At 30.4% G+C, this 21814-nt stretch overlaps 2 protein-coding genes across 4 annotated transcripts in view; one reads left to right on the forward strand and one right to left on the reverse strand.

The window, feature by feature from the left end:
* LOC132950227 (leucine-rich repeat-containing protein 4B-like) overlaps nt 1-21814 on the reverse strand; it is a 355161-nt gene that overhangs the window by 146679 nt on the left and 186668 nt on the right. For all 3 annotated transcript variants that reach the window (XM_061021548.1, XM_061021549.1, XM_061021547.1), the window contains one exon: nt 5379-5451. The gene's annotated coding sequence lies outside the window, so the exon portion shown is untranslated. The remainder of the gene's footprint in view (nt 1-5378; nt 5452-21814) is intronic.
* On the forward strand, nt 5720-9830 carry LOC132951043 (glucose dehydrogenase [FAD, quinone]-like). The gene is made up of 2 exons (XM_061022731.1): nt 5720-5868; nt 5936-9830. The coding sequence occupies exons 1-2, from the start codon at nt 5827-5829 to the stop codon at nt 7703-7705; spliced, it is 1812 nt and encodes a 603-aa protein (XP_060878714.1). The 5' UTR covers nt 5720-5826; the 3' UTR covers nt 7706-9830.

Here is a 21814-nt window from a genome sequence, read left to right on the forward strand (position 1 = left end):
TACAATAAACCTCGTGTATTTGAAAATAATATGGTATTAAAGTGTGCCTACTCAAAAATTCCGAAGTTCAGAATTGGAATAATATAGTATATTATAAACATTATAATATACTATACTATACTAGACTAATATTTATAATCAATAGTAATATTTAAACTTATCTTTATGCTTTCACGCGTGGTGCACAATTTATGGACGTGCACCTTAAACGGCTGATAAACGACAAATAACAGTGTACAGTATTACGAGTTAAACTGTGAATATTTATTATTAAACTCTGAATCATAAATAATTTTTATTATTATATATATATATATGGTTATGCATGTTATTATTTGTATGTTTTTCAAACAAAAACGATTTTATTCAAAAATATTAACTTAAACTTAAATACATAGACAGTTAAAAGAGGTTTAAATATCCAAAATGTATCATAATAATATGTCGATGCCACCAAAATAAGTAATATATTATAATATCGATGGCTAAGAGGCCAAAAGTTTTATATCACAACACTACAGTTTTTCTTAACAGCAGTTTTAAAATGTTCGATTATTTCAAACCAAATGATTTGTGATGTAGTTTTTTGTTTTTCAGTGATACAAATGCTTTATTTGCAATATATTCTGTAAATTATATAAATGGCAATTTGTAGATCTCAATTTTTTTTTAAACCTTACTATATTAGTGTTTCTTTTAAATTAAAATCAAATTTGCTATAAATGACACTATGTAATATTCTTTTTACAGTGGGCATACAATGTTTTAATGGACATAACATTATGTAATATAAGTAATAAAACATAAAGTCTATTGTAATAAATATTGTGGAAAAATATTGATTATAAATTAAAATATTCAAAATGGATGCGATCCAAGATAAATATTAATTGTATCTCGGTAATAAAACCGTTATATTTTTTAATTATATCGATGTTTAGTTTAACTTAATTCGTTGAATTCATCAGAGCCCTACATAACTTCCGAAATTCGGTGATAAGAACAACAACAACTGCAATGTCTACAGAACATTAATTAATCACGTATACATCCCGTTTCTCATATTCGTGACAAATTTGAATTAAAAAATAATTTTTTCTTAATACTCTACAACACACTATCGACTGTAATAATAATATGATAGTCATCGTATTATAATTATTTAATATGAATTATGTATGTTTTTTAAATTTAGTTTAAATAGTTTGCGTCCGTCTGTTTTTTTCGTCTCGGACGTAATTCGTTTAAACGCGCTTCTTTTATCAGGAATTAGCATACGAATATAGCGTGTTATCTCCACGTCACGTTGATTGCCTCAAAGCTTTTGCTGTTTTTATGAATAAATTATCAAAACCATTATTATAATCGTGGTTATAATATCGTGATAAGAAAACTAGAATGGGGGTCGTTTTTTTTTTTTTACTTCGTAGTAACTATATGTAGGAGATATTATAGGTACCTATATAATATTATTATCCCGTTCTTATACCTACCGATGTTGTATTTAGCAGACAGTGTTATAATAACCATAATGTTATTCACGATCGAACCACGACGCGTCGTCGTTCACTCGAAGACAATACCAAATTTGACTTGGGGAGAGGGGGGGGGGGGTAAGTTGCTATATACACAGCCACGCAGCGCTACACACTGCAGCGTACGTATCTATGCCACACAGCGGTCTGTCATCCGATGAAACTATTTAACAATTATTTACTGTCGAACAATCTGTACGAATTCGAAGTATGTGACGTACAGTAAGTTGTTCGGAAACTTAGATGAATATTTCAACTTTCGGGCGAATATCCTGCGCATGTCGGCCTAACCCGCGATACCTCTCCTTACCGTCGTAAACCTGTAACAACAGCGGCTGAGTGTCTTCGATCGAATACCTATATTATCGTACCGCCTATACCTACCTAGGTACTTCCAAACACCAAATAATTGTTTTTAGATTGCCACTGAATTGGCTCCCGGTTTGTCCACGTGTATAGACACACAGAAGATATAAAATATGTTCTAGACCTCTAGAGTATTTTTATATCTATTATCGTTATTGTAAATCAATGGTTAAAATCAATATTCTAAAATTTTTAACTTGGTAATTATAATTTATAAGTTGCAGCGAAATAAATACTTAGTAGGCACTCATTAAGAACTAACCCAACTTGTTGATCATTATACTATATAAGTAAATTTACTATTTCATACCATACTTTAAACTTTTATACCGACCACAGAAGTCGCGGTTAATGGACTCGTTTGCATAATGTACTCAAACAAGCTGGTATCGATTTATATGTATACGTCTTGCACATAGGAAAAAATATATATTATTTTGGACTCACTCACAGGTTAATGGGGTCATTGTATACTCTTAAGAGCATATTTTCTCAATGTTTAGTCCATTTTCATGATTTTAACGCTTATATTTTGACAATTAGCACTATAATATAAACTATATCCTCGATTTTTCGAATAAAAATATTAAAGATTTAAAAATAGTTTTTACATCATTCGATGTCATTGTATTTATGAAACAATAAAATAATTTATATTTTTATCGTTACCTACCATTCATTAATGATGATTTTGTTCTGTATGAAGGACACCGTACATTTTAAATACATAAGTAGGTACATAATAATGAATATAATATCTTATAAAATATTATAATTTAAGTAGTAATTAAATATAAAATATAACAGAATTTTGGAATTTTGGAAAATTGGAAAAACCGGCACTGTCACCCTTAATGAACTCATATTCTATGGTCACAAATTGAATCAAATAAGCTGCCATTAATGTACAAAGATTTAAACGTTTCACCAGTCAGGTCTATGTGCAAGAAATTTTTAATTTTAAATAATTATACATGGTAATAAACGTGAAATAAAACTCATGACATTCCTGTAATGTATAATGAAACCAAACTTAAGAAAAGTGTTAAAAAGGAAAACATTTTTTTTGTTTGGATTATTTAGATCCATTTTACTTCAATTCAATGCCATTGTATCTTACAAAAAAATATATTCAATGGTGTAAATAAAAAGTATTTTAATGATTACCCTTAGGATATTGGTATTTGATATATTATATTATACAACATATTACCGAATCTAATTATAAATTTGTTGTTAAGTGAACTTTAATTTAATAATTTAATTTGTATAAAAGTCATAATATAATAAATAAAAACACTATTGTAAATTAGTTGTTAAGTGATTTTTAACTTAATTTGTATAAAAATGATAAACAGATTAAGATTTTTAAATGTAAATTCTAATGAAAATAATAATAACTCTTTAATATTACTCCACCAAAATAATAGCTTCAAGAGTTAAACATATTATGTTAATGCTCACGTTACATAATATTTAAATTAAAGTAATGTACTATTTAGATAAAATAAACTAGAACTGTATACTACTTGACGAACGATGTCCAATGAATTTTACACGGAATTATAATATAGTATTGAAAAGAACTCGTACCGGTACGGTTCAGTGTACCAACAGAAAGGGACTCATTAACATGCTTTATTTTAACTCTTGGTACCGAAGCCGAGTCGTCATCACTGACATCACATTAATCAAGTTCTTCGATTGTTTGTTTATTTATTAATATTTTTTTTTTAATCAGAAATGATAATTTAAATATTGTATCCAACGCTGATACTTTGGCGATTTTAATCATAAATGCGTAAAAACAAAAACAAAACCGTAGCCTAACTCGCAAAGGGGTCCGTCCATTACCCCCTCACCAGCCACCTACAAAATATACAACATAAATTATTATACTGTTAAAAAAATACCTACGTCAGACTCTTCGCAACTAATGCATATAATATTATGTTGAATAATAATTAAAGTCTCTACGTTAGGTACTTTACCTATTCGGCGGGCGTGCATGATGATAATATTGTTACACCGAACGGGCCACGACGAGATCCGTCTAGACGCGCAGTGAAGTCACATCGCATCCCGTTCGCCACGATAGGTACACAAAATAATAATCACATTATTGTCATCACACTTGGGTGTCGTGGTTCATTATTACGACACGTAACTAGTTAGTAGGTACACCATATTATACCGAGTACGGCGGCTGCAGGAGACAGTGCCCGACGATATTATTATTAATATTTATTATTCCTACAATAATTATTATAATATCGTGTTTTATAATAATATGGCTGACGCCATGCTGAGCGCACGTGCCATAATAACATTATGTTACATGATATATATATTATAATCATGTACTAAGCGCGAAACACAAGAGGATTGATAACTACCAAAACGATGTAGAAATAATTATATACGAACGACTCGATTACAGAAATTTCGCACCGCGCGTATACACCGTGGGCCTGTAGGCTGTAGGTGCGCTATTGTTTTCCACTCGTTACACCCAGCTCTTAACAACGGTTGTGTGGAGTGGTGGCTTTGCAATAAACCGAGAGTTAAAAAATAATCAACAGATTTAACACGATAATCGACCTAGTTACTTATATATACAATTTGTAGATGTAATTTTATATTTTAGTGAGATGCATATACCTATGACTTTGCTCGTAACAAAAAAAATTAAACAAAAAAACACATTGAACGCATTATTGATGGTAATGTATGATTGTAGATAAAAAAAAATACGGATAACCTATATGGAGAATTCTATAATTCTCAAGTATTGGAAGTACTTATAAAACATTAATGTTTCAATAATTTTTCTTAAGATTATTTCTTGCCATCATCTAAAACTTAAACAAGAAATTGAACAGACTGTATGGTATCTATAAAATATATAGCATAGTTATTAGTACGTACAGACTAGATGCAATTTTCAAGTCTATAACATTTTGAAGGAATCTCTTGAAAAAAATTTCAACAACACACAAATGGACAACAAATAAACAAATTATTCTATTGTATAACCACGTGTTGGATTTATAATGATAGTGTATCACGGAATCCAATAAGTATAATATTATATAAGCTTACACGATATTTTTTATTTCTTAGTTTCACGATGGTACACTTCTCTATGTAGTCATACAATATTATTTATGTAATGGTATCTATGTATGCTCAAGTTATATCGTGTTTCCCGAAAGATCATCGTTACCGGGACAACGAAACACTGTCAAGGGTTAATCGATATACACGAGAACAAAAATTAATTAATATAAATTATAATATTGGTTTGTTATGAAACGTGTTTTGTATCATTTTGGACAGAAATGTATCAGCACCAAACGCGTCAAAAGTATCCTTAAATACAACCTCGTGAAATATGGTTGTAAATTTACCAAAAAGTAATATATATACCTTCTAGTGTTGTTTGTTTTCAATAATTCGTAAAAGTTTATGACTTACCCTCCAATGTCTTATGCCAAAACTTGGGGATAAACCGAAATCTCGCCCATGCCGTAATACATCATCTGTGTTTCTGAAAAAAAATAAAATAAATATTATAAATCACTGTCATATTTATAAAACTATTGCAATAATATAATCTATGATAATCGTTAAATTAATTTATTTTGCAGTCGTACTTTTAAAGTATGAAATACAATTTTATATTCAAATGTTTCAGAGCAATGCAACCTCGTATAGTTTACACAGATGTAAAACATAATGTGTACATAGTTAGATATATAATATATATTATATCAATACCTTGTACAAATCACTAGATGGATATAAAAATAATATTTACCAGATCAGTACGTGTATTATGCATATCGAGTGCGTTTGTCCTTGTTACTATATAAGAGCTATTTTACTTAACAAATTTTAATTCCTGCAACTTGTGTTGAACAAAATGGCAATGATTTTCAAAATATTATTTATCTTATTCAGTATAGTAAGTATATTGACTTAAGTTTTAGTAATTTATTATTTATTTTAATGGTTTTATTTGTTGTACTTAGATATTTCTAAAAGCAAACGCGATCAAATATCCGAACGACTTCACTCCCACCCTATTGTCAGGAGAGAGCAAAATAAAATTTGATTTTATTGTTGTCGGTGCTGGTAGTGCCGGTGCGATAATTGCTGCTCGTTTAAGTGAGATAGCAGATTGGAATATTTTACTATTGGAAGCAGGTGGTGATCCTCCAGAATCATCAGAAATTCCACTCAAATGGAGTTTGGCATTGAACACAGAGTATGATTGGAAATTTTTAACTGAACAGGAAGATAATTTGTTCAAAGGTTTAGACGGAGAAAAGTGTCACGTGCCCAGAGGATGTATGTTGGGCGGAAGTTCGTCCATGAACGTTATGTTGCAAATTCGTGGAACAAAGTACGATTTTGATGAATGGGAAAAATCTGGGTGCACTGGTTGGGGTTTCAATTCCGTTTTGCCGTATTTCATAAAATCTGAAAATTTTACTGACACGACTCGGTACGATCCGAAGATTCATGGGAACTGTGGGCCCCTAACTGTGAGTCCCTTTGTATCTCCAGATCCTGCCATACAAACTATATCACAAGCGGCAGATTTGATGGGCTTGACCAACGTGAAAGACTTGAACAAAATAGAACGTTCGGTTGGATACGCGATGTCGGACAGCACGACTCGGGATGGACTGCGGTGCAGTACGCTGAAAGCTTTTTTAATGCCCAATAGTGGACGACCAAATTTGTTCGTAGCCAAATACATCCGAGTCACCAGAATTTTGATCGAGAACAAAAGTGCGGTTGGTGTTGAGTTTGTAACAAAATCAGGCGAGTTTAAGACCGTCAACTGTACGCTTGAAGTCATACTGTCTGCCGGGGTGGTTATGAGTCCTCAATTACTTATGATATCCGGAATTGGACCAGCAGATCACTTGAAAGAGATGGATGTGAATGTTGTGGCTGATCTTCCCGTCGGCAAGAACTATCAGGACCACGTAGCCTATTTTGGGCTAGTCCTTAGTGACCGAAAGAATAGACCAACCGAAGACATTGCGGCAGAAAGTCAAAAACTTAGAAAGGAAACGTTTGATTTGATCCCCAAAGGTATTAGCACAATGGGGCTAACGGGACTTCTTAGTTTTGTCGATTCCAAACGCGCTTCCGGAAACCCCGACATCGAAATTATGAAAATCAGATACTCGTGCAACACAACCCAACAGATGAACACGTTCAAGAACATGTTTGGTTTTTCTGACGAGATGGCGAACGTGTACAACGAGTTGAATAAGCACAGTGACATAATACTGATGATACCGATTAGTAACATCATAACCAAAACCGGGCATGTTTTACTGAGATCAAAGGATCCTCTGGCGAGCCCGAAAATAATCGCAAACTATTTGTCGGACCAGGAAGAAATTGATACGATGGTGAGGGGTATCGAGTTCGTGGTTGAAATGTGCAAGACGAAACCGATGACTGACGCAGGATACGCTTTTGAGGAAATAGCGTTCCCGAATTGCGAGACGAATTGCAAGTGGGGCACCAAAGACTACTGGAAATGTGGTATTAAAAATCTGGCCACCTCAATTTTCCATTCAGTTGGTACCAACAAAATGGGTGCGATCGGTGACAAAACCTCTGTAGTCGATCCCAGCTTAAAAGTGATTGGCATTGACAAACTTAGAGTGATTGACTGTTCTGCGATGCCATTATTAGTGACTTGCAACACAAACGCCGCCACAATGATGATGGCTGAAAAAGGAGCTGATATAATCAAAACCCAGTATGGAAAATGAGGTTATAACTTATATTATTGTCACCGTATATTATGAGTGTTCTAGATATATTTTATCTTTATCATTTTAAAAATGAATATAAAATAAAAAAATATTCATATTATTCTATTTCATAAAAAGAGATTAATAATTGAAAAAAAATACTGAAAAAAGAAAAATTTTTTATCGTTGCATTTTTTATCAGTATAAAATATATGATGATAGAAACATTAAATGAAATAATCCAAAATCAAACGATCATTTAACAAATTTCAAACGAATAGTTTGATATATTTTATCTTAATATATATATTATTTATTATAAACCAATTCGTTTATATAAGAACATTAAGCAATTATGTATATTTTGTCATATTGTGTGTACACGATTATGTGAAACCTTCAATTTATTGCCATATTTGTTTTTAAAAGAAAACATTGCACATTTTCATATGTTTAAATAGGAATAATTAATTCATACAATAGTCTGTACATTTATTCATTATTTCGCAATTTGTTTGCACAACAATGAAAACACAATGTCAATAATTTTCATGTGATGACGTTACATTTTAATAAACAACAACATATTGGTCTCGTTTATTATTATTGCGATCTGTCGCGAAACGTGCAGGTAGGTGTTAGGTACGCTATATTTTATTTTTATTTTATATACGACAAACTTAGTGACTAATGATAAATGTAGGGACAATATGCTCGACGAGGATTCAGTCGTCTCCTGTAGACGTAGAAATTATGAGTACCGAATAATTATTAAAACAAATACAAATCGTTGTTGAACGTATTGTTTGCCAATTTTAAAGTCCACTGAGCTTGCACCCTTTGATCGTCGTTTGTAACATCGGGTGATTATGTGAGCCGCGACCGATTTCCAATCGAATAATGATTGTCTGTCACACCAATATTTGGAATGGCACGAGTGTTCTGCTGAGTTGTTTGAAATAATGTATCAACTCCACATGGAAACACGATATGATTATCAAACTAAAATCGGATTACGGAAGGTGTTTCGTGCCATTTCTATAAAAAAAATACGAGGCGGACGTTGAATTGACAATCTAACTCAATAATATTAATCAAAAAAATAACATATAACAAAATATGTATAGTTACCATAAATTCCTAAAATAATTTCTCAACATTTTAGACTCATGGAAGATTGTTTACGCTAAGACTTGGTTAAAGAATTGATTCTCATAAGCGAAAAGACAAGACGTCATCAACTTATCTCTGAAAAAATTACGAATCAATTCGTAAATTTAGAAATTGTTAAAATATACTAGAATTATTGCGAAAAAATATCCAAATGTTTTTATAAATTTACATTCCACATCATATTTTATACTATAGAAAAATATTGTACTCGTTTCGAAACACACGAATTCATAATAATTAACGACTATCATTACAGGCATAACTTATGTTTGACATATTTTACGCATTAATTAACTTAGTAAAACGTGGAGTGGAAATTGTATATTTTGAAAAAGAAATAACAAGTAAACAGTTAATCATATTTATTCGCTGCTGTTTATCTAAAAATTATTATTGTTTTCCCCTCCCCGTAACTATATTTCACGTGATAGAAATTCAATGAATATTTTTTTATTTACAGAGCGAAGGAACGGTAGTATTGTTATTATTTATAACTTATAATATAAATATTTCACCTAATTATACATTATTGTTTTTAACTGTTTAGTTAAGATCTATTATTGCATTTATTTGGATTTTATTATTAATTATTGGATTGATTCTACTTGATTTTATTTACATAATTTTTCTGTATAATACAATTTATTATATTTTAGATCAGTTTTAAGATTGTTGTTAATAATATCATAATAATATGGTATGTATTTTTTGGGATTTCCATTATCAATAACTTGTACCCGAAAAATCAATCAAACGTATACATTTTCATAACGACATCAATGCATAGTACCGCACAAATTGACAACGTCCATAATGAAACATGATAATATGTATGTTGTTACGACAGGTTAGGTAGGATTAAAAAAATACTTTTGGAACAATAAACAAATTAGTTGATTTACACAGGTGTATAAGCCATGCCGTAATTCACTTACAGTTATAATACAAAAACTTCGCTGACGATCAGTATTTTTAGAATATATTTATTATAATATTTTTTATTTTTAGATCAAATCGTTTGCAATAGTATATACATATTGGTAATTTAAAATTCATATACTTTGAACATAAAGTGTATTCATATTATATATTAGCGGTGGAATTGAGTGAAAATGGTTCGAATTTATCCCACAGTATAGAAAATAATAATATTATACTTCGTTAAATTTTAATCAGTTTTCGTAGATGCAAATCGAAGTCTAAACCATTACTCGATTTTTTTACAACTTCATAATTTCCTAATTTGTTTTATTTTAAATGTTTAATTTTCTTCGTTAGTTATACTTACGTGAAACAATGACTACAAATATATATTTTTCGTTGTTTATTTTAAACGTGACAAACACAATAATGTGGGCGTATCGTGGAAAAATTATTTTCATTGACATAGAATTGTGTAAATTGATGCACAATCGTATAATTGTAATTTACATAAAAATATCCATAAACGTTATTCGCCAATCAAAACTTTATTTACTTTTCAGTACAAAATGCAATCATGTTTTACTGCTTGAAATTTAAATGAACACAGCAATACAGCATTAGCAATTTAACAATATATTATTGTTTTACGGCGCAGAAAAATATATTTTGTGAATAGAATTTCAATAATATAATATAATCATTATTTACTATAATATACCTATAGCACATAGTAGCCAATCATTTCGAAATCTGTATTGATAGATTCAATATAATAATTATTGTCTTGATATTACAAACAAATTTTATTTAAACTTTTATACCAATCTAGTCTATTTGTAAATTCTTATGTGTGTTCGATATCTTAGAACTTTTTCGACACATTCAAACGTAAAAGAAAATGTTTTCAATCTAAAAAAATTACTGAACCTTGGATATTTGTTTGGCAATCTTTTTGAAAACTACTTGGCAATTCTAACACACCACTCGACTATATCTATGTCCACTTTAAAATCGATAGAAGTAGAGTTGTACAGAACTTTCAGAACACAAAAAAAGTGTTTTTCTTGAAAATAACACATTATTTTAAAACCAATAGCTTTTTACTCTTTTTAAAAGTAAATATTTTATCAAAAAGATATACTTTTAACTGAACGAAGTGAACTCGATTATAAACTTTTTAGTTTCAAGTTGAGATACCCGGAAGTCACTGTAAATACTGAGAATTAATGAGAGGATCGTGAGTGGTAACAAGTGCTATGTTAGAGTTTAATGGAACTATTAAAATCGAAATAAATTATTATCATCTCAAATGGCAAACATATTTCTTATACCACAGCTGTTTTCGAATGATAGTGACACATAAGGTACCGAAACCTGTGGGGCATTAACTAAAGGATACAAAAGATCGTTAATCACTTTTGAACCAAAAATAGGCACTACACGTTGAATACAGAAGCAGATTTGGACTACATTTTTTTTTAGTACCACTCTTAAATTACTCAACATTTATAATTACTGATATTCTTGAAAATAAGTATAATTTTAAGGACAGCTGTGAACGGTCTCGTTCCACAAATCCAATTTATAATCACATCCATTACAGATTATGTCCTATATGGGTACGAAATTCTCATTTTATTATGCTTAAGTGTATCTTAATTATTATGTAATCAACAACGGAATAATTACATAATGAGTTCAGTAAGATACTTGACTTACAAATAACCAAATAAATCTAATACAAGTATAAATGTGATGTTTTCCTCAAAGCCAATGCGTATTATTCGTAGGTCATTTAGAGAGGTTTATTTCTTTTATTATTTGTAGAGAAAATAGTTGGCTGTAAAACGTGTTGGTGACGAAAACAAATTGAACAAGACAAGTATAATAGTAGTAACCAGAACATCAATCGATAGTGTAGTGTCTATGGATTTGGTGGAATGCCAGATCGCTTCAGAAGTAGTTATAAACAAGATAAACATACAATATAATTGGACCATCTTTAGTATAAAATATTTAGGATAGGATACAATAATAACAGTTATATTGTAAGTTAATGCATAACACACTTATTTTTACAGTTTGTTGTTTAATATTATATTTTATAGTATAATATTCTGTTTTAAACACTGTTTGTGTTTGAAAATTAAAATCATTGGCGTGCCTGATGTGAGATCACTATACAAACGATATTCTTTATCTCAATAATTTATTATCATTATTATATTAAATATTGTCTCCTTCGCTCATCAGACTCGTCATGTTATCAATATTTAAGTCCGTTACCAACCGTAGTTGGATTTAAAATCAGTTCACGGAAATTTAAGGCCCCTGCAAACCCTATTAATTTTTCATCAAAACGACCTTATCGACTGACAAAAATTAAAGTACTTCTAGTGGTTCGATTTAAAAAATGTAGAGATGTTTTAATTGGGCAACAAGTCTACTTTGCATCGGTTGGAGCACATTTTTTATATTTTAGATATTTTTGAATATATTATTCAATATTAAAAATTTATAAATTTATAAAATGTAAAATATTTATTCTCGTCAAGAATTTGCTAAAACTAAAAAAGTGCTCCAACCGATACAAAGTAAACTTGTTTACCAACACAAACATTTTTCCATTTTTTAAATCGAACCACTAGAAGTACCTTAATTTTTGTCAGTGCGACGGCTATTTCACGTCCATAAATTAAAATGAATTGTAAATTGATGCGGGTCGCGGGTGATGGTAGGGGAGTATACACACACAAAGATCATTTACTACAAAAACAAAGACGGTCAGTAATCGCAGGAATAAATTATTGCATAAACACAACTCTTCAAAAATGACACATTTGCAGGAGCCTTAAACCAATTTACACCCTATTCTGCAGCTATGCCAAAATCTTCGATTTAAAATAAGAATATAGAATTAAAACGTATAAAATAGAAAAATATTATATTTTCTAAGAATTATTTGCAGATTACCTAAACTAAAACAAATGGTTTTTTTTTAATTTCTTTCATACAAATTAACAACTGGTTATACAATTATACGTACAATTTGAGTGTATTAATCTTGTTTTTTTTCATAATATTATTTTAACGATTCCGTACGAACATTATTATTTCTAAATATAAAAATATATCGTATAGACAAATTTCGAATATTGAAATTTTAATTTATTTTAAAAAGTCAACTTTTTTTTTTACGAAATACGAATTACGTCTTTTGAAATGACGGGCCTTGCGAACTGAAAAGATTTCTGTTTTATTTCGGAATGAGTATTACATCTTATTAATAATTTTGTTTTTAATACAATGTGATTATTTTAACGTTTCTCAAAAATGTACTGTATATATTTTTTTTGAATTATTTAATAACATATTTTGTAGGTACATTTTTCATTTAATACATCTTACACAAAATGTTTTAATTAATTTTAATTGACACATTTTTAATCCCCTCTACCTCCTGCATAACGTCTCGAACATTATTTTATGGCTCGATATAAGCTTTCGATACTTTGTCAAACGCCAGAAATATTATTATTTGTAGGTAAATATTTAATGTGAGCTATATACATTTAGGGCTCGGGACTTAATGCACTTAAAAAGTACTATGTATGCATGCACTTATGCGCTTAAAAAGTACAAAATATATGGCTTTCAAAATATACACGTCAGAAATATTATTAGTAAAAATACGAATATTTTACTAAAAAACATATTTATAGCTATTTTATAATTTTTAATTAATACCTATTTATTAATAAAAATGAGAAATTATATATCAGCTAATGGATTTGCATTACATAATAGTATGATACAATATAATACGACCTAGTGAAAACTCAAAATAAATATACATTTATTGTTTTTATTCCCAATTTTAACCATAAAAAATTGTTAAATTACGAAATATGCTCTTAAAACCACAATATCAATAAATATGAAAAAATATCTTTTAGTATTTTTTTTGTATTGTCATTGTCAATAGATTAATACTTCGCTATAAGTTAGCAATAAATCTAATAATGATTGCGAATAATAACATAGTTCTGCTGAACATATTTTTCAATGCCACCCATTATTCGAATGTCTTGGATACCATGTGTCCAAAAGTTCGGTATACGGTTTATGATAACGTATGTGTTCGTCAAATGTATTTTTGACATTACGGTAAGTCATATGCGTGTCCGAAGTGGCAACAAGAGAGTGTCCCGAGTGCGTCCCGGAACGACCATTATTATTATTTATTTTAATGTCCTGAGTGTCCTAAAAAAAATACATCGTATTTTTGACATAGCTCGAATATGTCCCAATTCATTTAATGTTACCCTATGGTGCACCACGAATAGGTGAACTGTCTTACACCCAAAAAATATTTGTATATTATTTTTTGTTTTATTATTTTTTACACATTCTAAGTTGGGTGAATGTAGGTACTGTTTTTAGTTCTTTGCCAAAATGTACTTGTTTCTATAAGTTGGTATTTAAATGCCATTCGTTTAACGAAATCCAATCTTCATATTATATTATTTTGTGGTGCACTCATGTCTTCTTTGATGAATGACATTTTTTTGCATTCACTTCTTTTTTGGCTTCATGTGGTCTACCTACGTGGCCATTCAGTTTGCTATTTTTTGTTTCGATTTGAACTTTTTAATATTTTTATAAATGTAAAAATATCATAATATACATATATACTATATAGTTGGATGAGATGAATAGAATAAAGAAATGTACTTAAAATTGAAAGTTTTACTATCAATATAAATTGTTGTCTATTCAGAACATAGAAGTAGGGCATTTTGCTTGCTCAGAATCCATGTAATTTTCTATTAAATAATCCATAAATTTGTTTTTCATTTCCGGTATTATATATTCATATAGATAACAAATATTCTTCGACACCTTTTATATTTAATAATGGTCATCCAAATATATTATTCAAATATAAACATATTTCTGTTTAGTTCCGATAATCTTTTCTCAACACCAAATTTTAAATGGGGCGCCACCGACTTTGTTTATGATTTGCTGAAATTTTAAGCTCATCAAAATAAACAGATAATTCAATATCAGAAAATATTTATTCGGAAGTATAACATATATTTAAATTTGAACATTCAGTTTTTAATGTAATAAAACATTTTGTGGGGTTTGGTATGGCTCAGTGGTTGGTGACCATAACATGTTGTGAGGTCATGCATCGGCCGACGTCGTTAGTTCCTGGATGGGTGACCACCCAAGTTTTTAGTGACAAAACATCGCCCCACATACACGTGTTCCTTAACCAACCGTACCCCCCCCCTCCCTCCTACAAAATGCTAATGGCCTTAGTTTCCGATTCATAAGATCAATATACAAATATAAAACAAAATATTTTGCATAATTGCACATGACGAATTTATTTTTATTAAGTAAAATATACAGTAAAGATATTAATTTTTTTAAACCATGTTTTTATATTTTGGTAACGGTTGGAGGACAAACTCGAACTATTCAATATATCATTTTTTAACAAGGCAGCAGATGAACCATGGCAATTTAATATGATTTGTCGATAAGACAATACGGACGCGCTGGAAAAAGTAAAAATTAAAAATTGGACTTTCCTAAAAATTTTTTTACTCCTAAAAACTCACGAGGATAATCAGATATAATATGCATCTCTGATGGTAACAAGTTATTTCAGCGTGGTAAAAGGCATATTTATCCCGACGATTTCATATGACCTCATTATTTTAACAAAAACTCTTGTCTGATAGGAAACTAAGAAAATTACAACAAAACCATTATTCACCCTTAATATTTTAATACATATACAACCACGCAGGTCAGCTGTAATCGTCAGATCGATGGGTGAACAAGAAAATAAATAAATAAATTAGTAAACAAAGTTTACTTTCCGGTATTCCATCTCGCGTGTAGTTGTTTTGTTTTCCACCGTGCGATTGAGCCCTGGGAAAAAAACCCGGGCGGAGAGAGGAACTCCTCTAAGTTAATTGATGGTAATTTATTGTTTTTAAAATGCTAAATACGTCAGAAGTTATTTACAAAATGTTTTGTTTTTAATCTAATAACCCACGAAAATGAAAAGTAATGGTAAAACCTAAAAGCCAGATTAAATCAATTTTATTAATGGTATTATTTTTTACAAATGTATATTATTATGTACGTCATGAATGTATGTTTGAAGAACTTGAAACATTAATTCCTTTAATGATCTGCTTAAAAACATGGTTTATAATATTCATTAAATTAAAACGTAAAAAGTTCGTGCAGCCGTATCAATGTTCAAATAAATAATATACACCATCGAAATCGTAATTAAGTTATATTGACAAAGACAAAATAAACAATGACAAAGTTCTAACATGCAAACGCGCAAAGTCTTGTAGTAATCCTTCCCGTCATATTGTTAATATGCGCATTTGTGATTATGAGCTATATCGATAATAATACATTCAGTTTTAAATTTGCGATGAATGATGTCGTACGGAGTCGTTGATACACGATAGAGTTATAAAAATATATTTTAATCGTGTTAATAGACAGTTAGTGTTTGGAAAGAACGTCGTTCACATGGCCACGTTCATATATTATAGTACGTGAATGTCACTCGTTTTTTGAAAATAGAACGTGGACGTGGACGACGTTTATATTTTTAACGAATTTGATCGATTTTTAAGACGTTCAATTTATTTACCATTTAATAAATATTAAAATATATCTATTAATTATATGATAATAATATAATTTTCATTTTCCACATTATAATTCCTATAATATTTGTTTGATTGCAAAATATATAAACTAAATGCGTGAAATTCCAGTGTCGCCGGCTAGACATACAACAACAATAATATTATGATTTCCATGAATTTCTAATAAACCTAATCGGTTTATCATAATAAGTACCCTATTATTCACTTAATTTTATCACTAGAAAATCCTTATCAAAATGTAACTCAAATAACGTGTCAGACATTAAAAATTAATTCAGATACTTTATAAATTGTATATGCTATCTAAAGTCTAAATTGTATTTTTATTTTTTGGTTGAGTCGTATATGGTTATGGGTCTTTAATTTTTGATTTTTGATTGACTGAAGGCTAACGATACATATAAAAAAAAATTAAATGAACGTACCCAATGAACGCGTTCGTTTTTAAAAGAACGTGAACGAGTTCATTTTTTTAGTGAACGTTCTGAAAACTTATTATTTTAGTAGTGCACAATATTATTTACAAAGCATCATACTACGTATTATTATTGTCACTCAGTTATGAATAATTATAACGAGTTAAATAATATTATAACCATTATATAGTAATATCCGTTTAAATGACATCGGTCGCCGCCGAATGACGATATCGTGAAAACGAGACGCGTCCGTGACCTGCGACGCTACTACCGACTGCGACTGTGTCGTTAATATTTTAAACTGAAACCGTTCGACCCAATATCGGGTTTACGAGATAAATAATAATAATAATAATAATAATACTAATAATACATGTCATATACCTACGTAATATTTTAGACAAGACTAAATATTAATGTCTAACGCGTTATCTATGTACACTCGCGACTGCTATACACATAATAATAATATATATCCACGTACAACAAATAATATTATTACGTAGGTAGGTACATCGAATTCAATTCAAAAACGGATACGACCGGAGTAGAAACGGCCGCGTTAGGGAAATAGAGTAGAAACGTAAACCGCGATTTGGAGAACAACTCTACTGTATACGTATTGTGTGTGTGTGTGTGTGTGTGTGTGTGTGTGTGTGTGTGTGTGTGTGTGTGCACTGTGTACAAGGATATTACAATACAACGGTTATAACATCCACGGGACTATCTGTGGGCAACAGAGAAACCTCAATCACTCACAGTAAATGAATTTTCGCAACGACCGTTCCGAGAAGGTGAAACAATATTGTGCAGCGGCAGAGGTACGCGCGTACACTATAAATTATAATACTCTTTTATTATTAAACGTATATAATAATAATACAATATAAGTGCTAACTCGCAGTAGGTTAGGTGGGTAGGTAGGTAGGTATATTCCTAGTGTATATCTGTTTGGATGCGTATACCCACCGATATGACAAAACAAAATATAATGATAAACGTATCGTTTGGAGCCCGCGGCAATAATATCGACCTTACAATGAAGCGCCACGATGCGTTTTTCCTTGCAGACTTTTTCTTTTTTTTAACGAGAAAAAAAATCTTTAGTTCATAATATTAACGGTGACTTTTAGAAGTGAAGCGGACAGGGTATAGCTTGTATTTTTTAAAACAAAATAATCGGAAAATAATACGAGTGGACGAATTTTTTTTTTTATAACATGTGTTTACAACCCGCGACGACTGTTCTAGATATATTTTTTGTATATTATACAGAATGATTATCTTAACAGCTGTGCAAAACAGGTACTCATTATATTAACGTTATTCAAAACGTTTATGGAACGACATTGATAAAAAAGCTTGTTATATTTTTTAATTTATTATTATATAATGTTTCAATTATTTAAGTTTTCTTTTAAAATTACCAATACATTCTAACAGCAGGATATTTTTCTACGAAGTCTACAAATGGTGTTTCTAAATTGTAGTTAATTATATTTATAACTTAAAGGATAAACCACAAAATTATGGTCTACTAACTACTCAATTCATCAAACATTTAAATACTTATAACCAAATAACTAATAATCGTTTGAAGTTAAATGTTTGTACATGAAAATCCACAGAAAAAAATCTGCACAGAAATTTAAAATTTAAAACATTAAAAACAACATAGAAAGTAGCAAATAAAATATAATACTGCTTGAAAACATAATTATAATACTTTTTGATATAATGAGTGTTAACAGTTAAAATAAATACCTACCTAGTACGTAGGTTAGTACTACGTGGTTTTAAAATAAATCATATGTATGCACTCGAAGTGTATTAATTCCATGTCTATTAACATGATTAATGAAAAATGTCAAATAATAATAATATTGAAAATCATAGTACTTAATTAGATAATATAGGTACCTAAATGTAATACAATTTAATGATTTATAATAATAGTCCGAATATAATAAATTAGTAGGTATTAGGTATTATGCTAGACTGAATATTACAAATTATATTATATTTTTATGTAATACAATTATTAAGAACTATTCAAATTCAAATTTGGATTTAGATGCTTCGATATTTTCAAAAAAAATAAGTTTGTACCACCAAAAGACATTTTTTATAAGCGGTATAAACTATAAATAATTATCGATGTATTTTTTCTGAAACTTGAAACTAAAAAAAGTAATTATTAAAGGATCGATGGGGTTTGCGGTGAGTGAACTTGACGAATCACCCCGTATGACGATAATAGCATTGTATATTAATAAACTCATTACTTATGCGCATGCGCATGGATTCCGTATTAAAAACATCGTTTCGACAATGTCGTAATGTAAAATGGTTTTAAAATTAGTTTTGAGTTTTGACGATGAAATATAATATATTGAGTTCCTTTGCTGCGCTGGTGGTAAGAATGCCGTTAACAATGTACGAAGCCAATTAACATCTATTCGTAGAAAGTATTATTAAAGGGATTAAATATTTAAATCCGATTTCTCGTCGAAATTAGAAAACAGCTGTGGTAAGATAAATTATACTACACCAAGAGAAAACGCGCACTACGTTTTAAGGAAGATAATAATATTATATTCAGTTTATAATGTGTAACTGTGTATACGCGTATATTTCAAAAACGGCATTTCCGAATAAGAGAAAAAAAACTGAGGTATGAGAATAAAATTGGTTTAAGAAAAAAAGTTGAATTTTCACGATAAATTCATGTTAAGAAAATATTTTAAAATTAAAATTAATAATAATAATAATTATCTAAGTTAACATTATAATATATGTAATATGTATATCTATATGAAAGTCTCGAAGAAAAATAATATATTCAAATATTTGAGTTAAAGTTACGTTATGAGAATATAATTTAAATATTATAGTACAAACTAACTTGTGAGTTGTGAGATGTAAAAAAAAGAAGCGTTGCAGTGAACAGTGAACACCATTCAAGTGTAATTTAGTTTTTAAGATTAATAGTATTTGCAACGATAAAACTTAATCATTCAAATACCTTCGAACAAGGTAGGTACCAGTTATATAGGTACACTCTAAGATTGTACGTACGCAATAATGATATAATAATTATTGTTGTTGTACTTGTAGTTGTCGTCACTGTTGTTGTTGTTGTTGTTGTTGTCGTAGACGGTGGAGTGGGTGAAGCGGAATCCAACGCGAAAGACAAATATAACAGAATTAACCTTAGAATTATTATTATTATATTATAAAATACACGTGGATAAGTAAAATTGCATATTTTAAACACGTAAACATACGAGAAACACGAAATACGCTATTACATTTACATACACATTCGAGCTTAGAACCGGTATGTACACAAGGATATATAGGATATATAATATATACGTACATCCGACCTGCACCGCTTAAGCAATTGCTGTAACATCACGTAATTAATTCTCGGAGGGAAAGAAAGAAAAGAGCCTCGAGGGATTTTTTGGGGGTTCAGTACCTACTATATAATATTATATTGTATACTATACCTTTATAATATGTATATAGTATAATATTATATACGTATATTATATAGTGAGCGTACGCGAAAAGGATACATCGCGATAACTATATTATATATCATGGTGGGGGCGGGTGGACGCTAACCTGTCGGAGAACGAGCCGTTCTCCGAAACATCTTTTCAGCTTAATTTAATTAAATTTAATCGATACGCGTCTCCCTTTATCCTGGGATCCCGGGCGACACTGTTATTATAATTGTTTTTTTTTAATTTCAAACCTTATTGTAATCGAGGAAATTGACAGCGCCTATATTATTTCAGACGTTTTTTTCCGGGGCAGTGACTATAATATACTCATAGAAATATGTATACTGCGAAAGGATAATATTAATATTACAGTGTCACTGTGCAGTTACGCCTATACAATAATATAATATGTCGCACTCATATCCTGCTCCAAGTCTTTCGGACAACCCGGCCTTTGTTTGAATGGAATAATATTTGGTTAGGTAATTATTTCGGTCTTTCGGGTGGTTCTCAACTCCTCAAGACGGAAACACGTGTGGTCAACACGCACACGCATGCTGCAGTTGCCGTTGCAGGATTCCAAGTCGGAGGGATAAGATTTGTGGATCGTCCGTCGGTGAGATTAAGGCGCCGTGTTATTACGTTTTCCGGTCTTCCGAAAATACGGAAGTGAGCGCAATGGCGGTTGGACTGCAAAGGCCGGACCTCTTGGTAGCCGCTTACAGTCGTCACCGTGACATTAACTATACAGTGATCGAATTGGTCAACCACCGGAAATGTAATAGTAAAAAGAAAAACAATATAAGACTGGGTAGGTGTTACAATAATACATATTATTATATGCCAGCTAGGTCGACGAGCGTCGCTTAGAAAACGACGGTACAACGTAAGTGAGTGTAAAAAGAAACACAATGGTTTTAACGAGCATTTATATTATATACCTACCTACCTATAGGTTATTAAATAAGCAAGAAACGGAAAAGTCGTTCTGCTGTTTAATAATAGCTTTTTTTTTAATTAGGTATTGCCGTTTCCCACATTGTACCTATATATAAATATAAATGAATGAGCCAGTTAGAAAACGTTTTAACTGTGGACTTGCATTTTATTTTATAAACAATAATTGTGCCACTTTATTTTGTAGAGTGAGCCCGTTAAACGTTTCGGAAATCATAGTGATATGATAACGGTAAACAGCTCTGAAATCTATTCAACCTTCGTAAACCGATAAAAAAACTGCTGATAGCCCGCAGTTTTGAGTATATTGTGAGTACTGAGTGACATTATCTGTATAAGCTACTTCCCGCATGCAACTCTCCGAGGAGCCTTCGAGAAATTCGACGTCATTCGCGAAATATTATGACGTCATCGTCTCGA

The sequence above is a fragment of the Metopolophium dirhodum genome, chromosome 8, assembly GCF_019925205.1.
Source record: "Metopolophium dirhodum isolate CAU chromosome 8, ASM1992520v1, whole genome shotgun sequence".
Classification (NCBI taxonomy): domain Eukaryota; kingdom Metazoa; phylum Arthropoda; class Insecta; order Hemiptera; family Aphididae; genus Metopolophium; species Metopolophium dirhodum.